The sequence below is a fragment of the Euprymna scolopes genome, chromosome 10 (assembly GCF_053919585.1).
Source record: "Euprymna scolopes isolate OS-2025 chromosome 10, ASM5391958v1, whole genome shotgun sequence".
Classification (NCBI taxonomy): Eukaryota; Metazoa; Mollusca; class Cephalopoda; order Sepiida; family Sepiolidae; genus Euprymna; species Euprymna scolopes.
The window spans coordinates 72,127,681-72,136,625 of NC_136491.1; the positions used below are offsets into that span (position 1 = coordinate 72,127,681).

At 32.0% G+C, this 8,945-nt stretch overlaps 1 protein-coding gene across 13 annotated transcripts in view; it reads left to right on the forward strand.

Moving 5' to 3' along the window:
• The window catches only part of LOC145286100 (calcium-activated potassium channel slowpoke-like), a 561,744-nt gene that overhangs the window by 394,386 nt on the left and 158,413 nt on the right, over positions 1-8,945 (forward strand). For 9 of the 13 annotated variants that reach the window (XM_080134779.1, XM_080134782.1, XM_080134785.1 and 6 more), the window contains exons 15-16: positions 3,411-3,487; positions 8,529-8,564. In XM_080134779.1, the coding sequence (XP_079990905.1) occupies positions 3,411-3,487; positions 8,529-8,564 (113 nt within the window). The remainder of the gene's footprint in view (positions 1-3,410; positions 3,488-8,528; positions 8,565-8,945) is intronic. The other 4 variants (XM_080134780.1, XM_080134784.1, XM_080134789.1 and 1 more) reach the window with 1 other exon arrangement.

The following is an 8,945-nucleotide window of genomic DNA, read 5'->3' on the forward strand; positions in this document are numbered from 1 at the left end:
TGTGGCAGTCAACTTGATCACTTTTTGGAAAGGGGGGGGGGCGTATTTCTCGAGTCCTCTTTCGCAAGTCACGCACACGTATTAAACTAAAATTATGCTTAAATCGCTTATTTTGCAATGTAATGACGTCATAAGCATGGGTGGCCGTGTGGGAAAAATCATTTGTCCATAAGGTTTTGCCTTCTTTCACTCTTTCACATTTCATGTTTGAACCCAGACACCCCGGCTCATTTTTTTTTTTTTTTTCGGTTGCACAGGCACTCTCTGCTATTTTGATTGAAAGAAAAGTTGTTTTGATTTAGTTATTCTTTGGGGGGGGGGGGAAGTTTGTTTTTTTTCCAAGCGCACGAGCAACGAAAAGTGCTCAATATCCAGAGAATAGCTCTTTCTCTTCATATCCCTTCTGCCGAAATATTTAGTGGGGAGATTGTCGCATACTTCTTCTTTTTGGGGGCGATTACATTTTCATGTTTTTATCCGTTTTTAAGTATCTTCTATTTTTGAAATTGTTGTCCCCATAAATATCGACGTTGTCCATGATGGAGTTGACATATAACAATGAAAAACTGGTCAATATCCTTCGTATAGCTGGTCGTCCAAACGAAACTTCATGGGGACCCCAGCAGGTATCCATGCTAGTAATAAATGATAATAAACAGTAACATTACATATCTAAAACGAGAATATGGAACTCTGTTCCGTCTGCCTGCTTCCCACTGGACTACAACTTGGATGTGTTCAAGTCCAATGTTAACAAATTCCTAATGAACCGCCCCCTTAAGTAAACACTTCATCAAATCTCCACATTAACGTAATGTACTTGCAGTAATCCTTATCCCTGAGTGGCTTCCGGGCCTTGATAAGTGGTGATCACTGTGTAAAAAAAAAAAAAAAAAAAAAAAGGTCCTAAGAGTCAAACTAGAATTGTTCCCATGGACCCGTCTTGCAATCGATAAAATGCTAAGTAGTCATCAATTCCAAGTGACAATTTTCTGGGGGTTTAAGGTTAAATCATTATTGCAAGCAATATTATGAATATAATTAACTAGCAGGGTGACCCGACGTTGCCCGGAATTGAATGATGATCAACGAATGTTTCACACTCCCATATTTCTATTGTCATCGAAATTGGTGAAATCGATTATATATCAATCAAACTGATTGATTGCCTGCTCTAGTATGGGACCAATCGCGACGCACTCAGAGGAAGTTTTATATGCCTCCCCACAGTCACTTAGTTCACAATACATTATAATCTACATTGCACTATAGAGAACCTACTGTTGCTTTTATAAAATTATTTTTATATTTAATGGTTTGAATTAAAGTTTAAAATGTAAAAGTCAATTATCAGGTTTCAATTGTGCTCTACACAGAAACATTCATTTCGAACACGTTCCTATGATAATAAAGAAGCTACTGTTGATTTTATATGCTTGGTCTTACTGCTTGTGCACTGATAATGGCTTGAATTTAAGTTCAAAATGAAAAAGTCAATTATCATGCTTCAATTCTGCTTTTAACAGAAACATTAATTTCAAACGCGCCCCTATCATATCAAAGAGCCTCCTGTTGATAAGTGAGGCCTTTCAGCTTGTGTGATAATAAAAATTCTCAAATGCACTTGTGATGTTAGGCTGGGTAAGGTGTAAACTTTTTCAAAATCGCCTGTTCTTTTTTTTTATTAAATTATTTTGATTATCGATACTTATCGAAGACCTATCTAAGAACACTGCCAGGCACATAAAGTACCTTCGTGTGAAATGTCATAAAAATCGGCCCAGCCGTTTTGGAGTTCATAGGGAACTCACTCTCTGCCTCTTTCTCTCTCTCTCTCTCTCTCTCTCTCTCTCTCTCTCTCTCTCTCTCTCTCACACACACACACATACACACACAAAGTTCTTTTAATATAAATAAACATAAGCCGCTTTGATGTTAGATGCCATAGATGGCTATAACTTTTGTATTTACTCATACACATCTAAGTTCACTTGCCGGGTCATCAAATACACTTAAATATATTTTAATTCGTGCAGATTTCACATCATCAGTGTCAATATTGAATATTATATTGACCTAATATATAGTAGTGATTTCAAAAGTTAAACAAAAAATGATTTGGTTACCATAAGCTAGAATCGAAACTAAAATATTCACAAAAATCGGCCCAGCCGTTTTGGAGTCTATTGGAAACGAACTCACATACACACAGACAACGTTCCTTTTCATATTATTTAGATTCATTGGGCTATTGAGTGTGATTTTCATAACATTTCGATCGATGTAACCTCCAGCTTTCTTCAGGTGTGTCTTGTCAAACTTGGGAATATTTCTGTCAAACTTGGGAATTTGGATGGAATTTCGAGCAGAACCCTTAATTTACTTCACGGGGGTAGTGTGCTCTTGTTCCATCAGCCATGACTGGATAGAGGCCCTAAGTAATTTGCAATTGTATTTTTTGGTCGCCCACACTGAGTACTGAACCATCAATCTTTAGGAGAATATAACTTTTTTACAATTGATTTTTCCAAGTACTCTAACCACTGCGCCACGGGTCATTGTGAATTACTTAGAACCTCTATCCAGTCATGGCTGACGTAACAAGAGTGCGCTACCCCCATGAAACGGTTCTGCTCGAAATTTTGTCCAAATTCCTGAATTTGACAGAAACATTCCCAAGTTCGACAAGATACACCTGAAGAAGGTCAGAGGTTACATCGACTAAAACGTTCTCAATATGTATAGTCTAATGAATCCAAATGATACGAATAACCAATCTTCATCTCAAAAATTCAGAATCGTCAAAGTTCCTTTTATATAATAGTAGAGACAATTATTTGAGACCTGGTCACGTCAGTTAGAACGAGAGTCTAATCCTGTGAATTAACTAAAGAGGTCCGTTCAAAATTAAAAAAAAAATTTCTCATTTTGACAAGACACACCTTAAGAAGGTGGGGGTTATATTGATCTAAATGTTCTCATAATAATAATATCCAAGATGAGAATTGGATAATCCAAACGATACAAACTATTAATCTGACATCAAAATGGTAATCTTCTATTTGTACCATAATTTTTTTATCTCTTAAATTTTTTGTAAATTATTTTCATTCATTTTTTTTTTAATCTGACATCAAAATGGTGATCTTCTATTTTAACCATAATTTTTTTATTTCTTAAATTTTTTGTAAATTATTTTCATTCATTTTTTTTTAATCTGACATCAAAATGGTAATCTTCTATTTGTACCATAATTTTTTTATTTCTTAAATTTTTTGTAAATTATTTTCATTCATTTTTTTTTAATCTGACATCAAAATGGTAATCTTCTATTTGTACCATAATTTTTTTATTTCTTAAATTTTTTGTAAATTATTTTCATTCCTTTTTTTTTTTTTCCTTTACTTTAGAGCTTTCTACTATTGCAAGACTTGCCATGGTGCTGTGACAGATGTCAGAGCCATTAAGAAGTGCAGGTGTAGACCAGGTAAGAATAGAACAATATTAACAAATGTGTGTCTGATCTTTAAAAAATGAATTTGATACAAGGTTCTTTTTAATTCAGTAAAAGAAAATACTGTGTTGCTGTAATGTGCAAAATCAATGGAGTACACAACTAGCAAAACTTCAGTTTTATATGGATGGATCAGCATTAAGATAAAATATTAGTTCACGTATGATGTCTGGTGCACCAATTTATGCAAACATTCTTTCCTCCTGCTGGCATCACTTGGACTGGTCCACTTCATCAGGAGTGTACTGAATGTTACTGTAAAAGAATACAATTCAGTGTTTCTCAATCTTTTTTTTATCTTTATGCAAGCCTTAAAATAAATTATGTTTCAAGGAAATCCTGAGCAAAAACGAAATTATATGCCATATCTTTTATTATTTTATTTTCACTGTAGTTCACCTGGTAAATATTGTTGTATGTGTATTTGAATAACTACTTTAAGGAAACGTTAATACGTTTTTGTCAAATTTTTACACTGGCACTGTACAGACATCAACCTATCTATTAACAATGATTGCTATATTTTTAACAACATAATACGTTAGATATATCTTTACAAGGTTACAATTCTCCCATACATTAAGTATTGTTACCACACCTTGCTGGTGCATCTACCACTACTAGTCTCTCACTCTTAGAAAGGGTAAAAAAAAAAGTCTTCAGCTTAGTAGGTCTTGCACTATCAGCCAAACCCCAACATCTGTCCCATCGCCATAATGTTGCATCCCTGTGTCTGTTTTACAACTACTTTAATGGAATATGCTTTGATGAACTCGTAGCACTTGTGTCCTCTCGACGTACATATGATTAAACCGACAAGCCTCAAAATCCCACCCTTTCACTGTTGAGGTTTCTAGTGGCTGAAAAGCCTTCTACTCTAATAATTTCTTTCCTTGGACTGCTAGACTTTGGAATTCCCTCCCTGTTTCCTGTTTCCATGACTGTACTAACTTGCAGGAGTTTAAATTGCATGTAAACAGACATCTCACTGCTTAAATAGTAGTCCCTCACGTCCAAGTGGCAATACGCCTTGTTTTGGGGGTGAAAAAGAGTAAAAAAAAATAATAATAAATAACGATGTTTATATTAAAATATTATTATAACCATGAATATATTGTGTTTCGTAATATTAATTATATGAAATTAAATACAAAGTCAAAAATGCATTAGTTTATCTCAGTTGTTCTTGCAAAACCCTTAGGAACCTGTTGTAAAACAATAAAGTACTGAGGAAACCCGGTTGAGAAACGCTGTTTTCGATTATTAAAATTCTAACCGTTTGTTTTCCTTTAACAACATTAATCTGTTTTGTGATTCGTGATTTTGAAGAATATGAATGCAAAAAAGTTCATAACAAATTTTGTTGCATTGTGTTGAATTCTTTATCTGTAAGAATTTTTTTTACTTCAGTTTGAGTTTTTTTTTAAACCATTGTGAACACTTTGTTAATACTTCCCGCATGTTTCTTTTGTTATTGTGAAATTAACTTCTCATATAAAGCTGTGAAGGCCAACCTGAATCACAGAAATAAGTTGGTTAATTGTTTATTCACATGATTTTATTATATTTTTATTAAAGATTGTTTTTCAGTTTCAATGGGAAATAAATATTTTTTGTTTTTACGTAACATAATATTTTTTTTTAATAGCAATGAAAATAATATTAGTCATACCAACCCTGTTATGGACTATGTAATGCTGAGAACTCAAAAACAATTATTGTGATTTATTGGAAACAAACTCCTAATAAAAAAACATAATTCTTATGAATCAGCATCAGTTTAAAATCTTTATTTTTTACTAATGAGTCATTAGTTATCAAGGCCAAAAGACTCTCATGGATAAGAGTAAATGAGATGGATAGATTATCAGTTAAATGATGAAGAATATTATGAGAAGATTGAAAATGATGATGGAATGGGCAAACTTTGATTATTCATGAAGATGGTTCATGATAGATATTTGCTGATATTGGATTTGAAGACGACCATGTTGTTGTCCTCAGGGAAATTAGATTCAGTTTTATTTAGTTTTATGCCTTTCACGAAAATTCAGATATGAGTACCTCCGATTTTTTAAAAATTTTAACAATAGGTATTTAGACATCAATTAATAAATATTCCACAAATTTCGGTTACTTTAAAGTATTTTAAAAGGTTTTAGGGGTATAACATGCGCACGATCTCCCATTTGAATTTTCATAAAAGCTTTCACTCACGTTTTTATCCTTTTTTGTATAAAACTAAATTAAACTAGCAGCTCTATTCCAAAAGTTATAATGATCGGTTAATTAGTTTAAGTTAATTAGTTTCTGTACATACACATATATAAACATATAGGCATGCCTAACGATATATAGATAAAGGTAAATTGAAGCTGAACATTAATTGTACTATTTACATTTGTCAACCTGCATTCCTTATACTGAGTATCGCCATTTTTATAACATTTTAGCTGTTGTAGTTCTCCGAGTGACTTCCATTAACTGTTTGGAAATCTTAAAATATAAAAAAAAACTTTATTTATTTATTTATTTGGTAGATTGTTCTGATTCTGTGTTCTGTATTTTAGATATCTTGTACCAGATATTTTTGTCCATAAGTTCTTTTGCCAGGTATTGAACTTACAAACTCTAGATAGAACTCATTCTAGAATATCTCATTCAAGAATATCTCCTTCTAGAATATCTCATTCTAGAATATCTCATTCTAGAATATCTCCTTCTAGAATATCTCATTCTAGAATATCTCCTTCTAGAATATCTCATTCTAGAATATCTCATTCTAGAATATCTCCTTCTAGAATATCTCATTCTAGAATATCTCATTCTAGAATATCTCCTTCTAGAATATCTCATTCTAGAATATCTCATTCTAGAATATCTCATTCTAGAATATCTCCTTCTAGAATATCTCATTCTAGAATATCTCATTCTAGAATATTTCCTTCTAGAATATCTCATTCTAGAATATCTCCTTCTTGAATATCTCATTCTAGAATATCTCATTCTAGAATATCTCCTTCTAGAATATCTCATTCTAGAATATCTCCTTCTAGAATATCTCCTTCTAGAATATCTCATTCTAGAATATCTCATTCTAGAATATCCACTTGTTCATGTGTTTGATTAGGGGTATGAATTTTCCGTCTTTTAGTGAAATTCCCAGTTCGTTCCACAGAAACAGTTTCAATTGTGATGCTGGCAACCTTTACATGGTCCTTCTTGTATGTACCTGATATCTTTCTAGAAAGAATTCTAACTAGAAAGATATCGAGGAAACCAATGCCAATAAGAGAATCATCTGATTCATAGGACATAAATGAATGAATGAAGTGGAATTATGCCTTTTTTTAATCCAGAAAAGGCAAATCTTTGCTTAAATTGCCAGATCTTCCAAAAGATGTAAGTTCTTTAATTTTTGGTCGAATTCCATTTTTCTTTTTAGCAAGAAAAGGCTGATTTCTGGCAAATTCTTAGTCTTATCTCCTCATTTTTTCATCGCTATTTAGCTGGATTTTATTTTTATATCTTCCTTTTTTTTTTTTTTCCTCCATTTCTCTCTCTTGCTTTATCTTTATTTTTATTTTCCTGTTTTTTTTCCCCTCTTTCTTTCTTCATTTTTTGCATTGTTTTCCTTTTCCCTTGTATGATAGATCTGGTTTTAAAAATTAAAAAAGGCTAAAACGTCAAACAATCTATTACATAGGTAGGGCAGTTAGATGACTTTTGCTTCAACAAAGAATGACTTCCTGTCTCTTTTTCCTTACATTATACATCTAGTGTCTTTTGCAAAGTTGTTTTTAATTGCTGTTTTTTTTTTACACTGGTCTCTCTTCCCACACAGACATATACATAGTCAAAGAGCTGTGGCCCCTACGTTGGGAAATTCAGCTTGATTTCAGTTCAGTTTTTATTTATTTATTTGCATTGGTTGATAAAAGGTTTTATAAATAAAGGTTTTTGTTCGAAATTATCAAAAATATTATGAAAAAAAGGCATCTAATTCCATGAACAAAGCTTCTTTCTTAGAACTGCGCGCTTGTGGAACTCTCTTCCATTTACCTGTTTTCCAGCTGACTACAATTTCGTATTGATTGAGATTGTCGGACTGACTTCCTCATCTTGTTTGTTAACGTCACAACGTTTCGGCCGTTTTGCTCTCCGGCCTTCATCAGGTGTTTTGTATCGTTACAAACAAGATGAGGAAGTCAGTCTGACAATCTCACTCAATGAAAACACCTCATCTCAAAAATACAGACAATTACTACAATTTGGTAGTCTTCAAGTCCAACGTAAACAAATTCTTAATGAACCGTCCCCTTAAATAATCCAATTTACCAAATTTCCACTTCTAATGATTACTGCGATATTATCCCATAGACTATTGTACACTCAATAACCCTTATCCTCGAGTGGCCTCTGGGCTTTGATAAGTGGTGACTAGTATGTAACAAAAAAAAAGAAGGCCAGAGAATATAACAACCGAAATATTGTAAAAACAAAAATGGCAGCAGGTGCTGTTTGAAATGCGTAAATAACATAAAAAGCAATGATATCTCATCACTGAACCACTGCCAAATATGAAAACTAATAGATTTTAAATGTTCCATCGATTTTTAATTCAATTACAAGTTTCCGAAATGCACTTAAGAAAGAAAATCACTTCCTTTTTTAAAATTAACAAATCGTATGATTAATACAATGGTATGGTTTGAAATCGATGTTTTGAATTGATTGGTTTGAATTGATTGGTTTGAAATCGATTTTGATTTTTTTTTTTTATTTTACTAAGTAAAAGTGTTTAAAAAATGTTTAAAAAGTGTTTTTTTTTTTTAACCATTTCCAAAAGACTAATTATCATTTTCTTTTACAGAAAGATGGATCTGAGATTCGTTATCTACAATTTTATAACTTCTTGCTATGTATTTTCTCCACTTTCTCTTCAATTTGTCATCCTTTGCATGTGGGTATGTTAGTTATTTATCCTTACATTTTCTTTGTATTTTTCTCACAGTGGCTTTATTCCGGAAAGGAGCATCAGCAGTATTAGGTATGATACTTAACACCACTTCTGTATTGAGAAGAAAACAATTACACCTGTAAATTTTCAAATGACCAATTTTATTATTTACTTGATCAGATATATATTGCTGCCTCTAAAACTTCATGAGTATATATATATATATATATTCTCTTTTATTATATATATATATATATATATATATATATATATATATATATATATATATATATATATATATATATATAGTATTATGAGAGCATATATACGCTTGAGATATATATTCCATAAAATATATTTCTAATTGTAACAAATATTAAGCTCAATGAAAGTGAATTTCTATCTTCAGAGCATGTATACCATTAGTTATAATTCCAAATGACAAAAGATGAAATTAATTCATGCTTATAC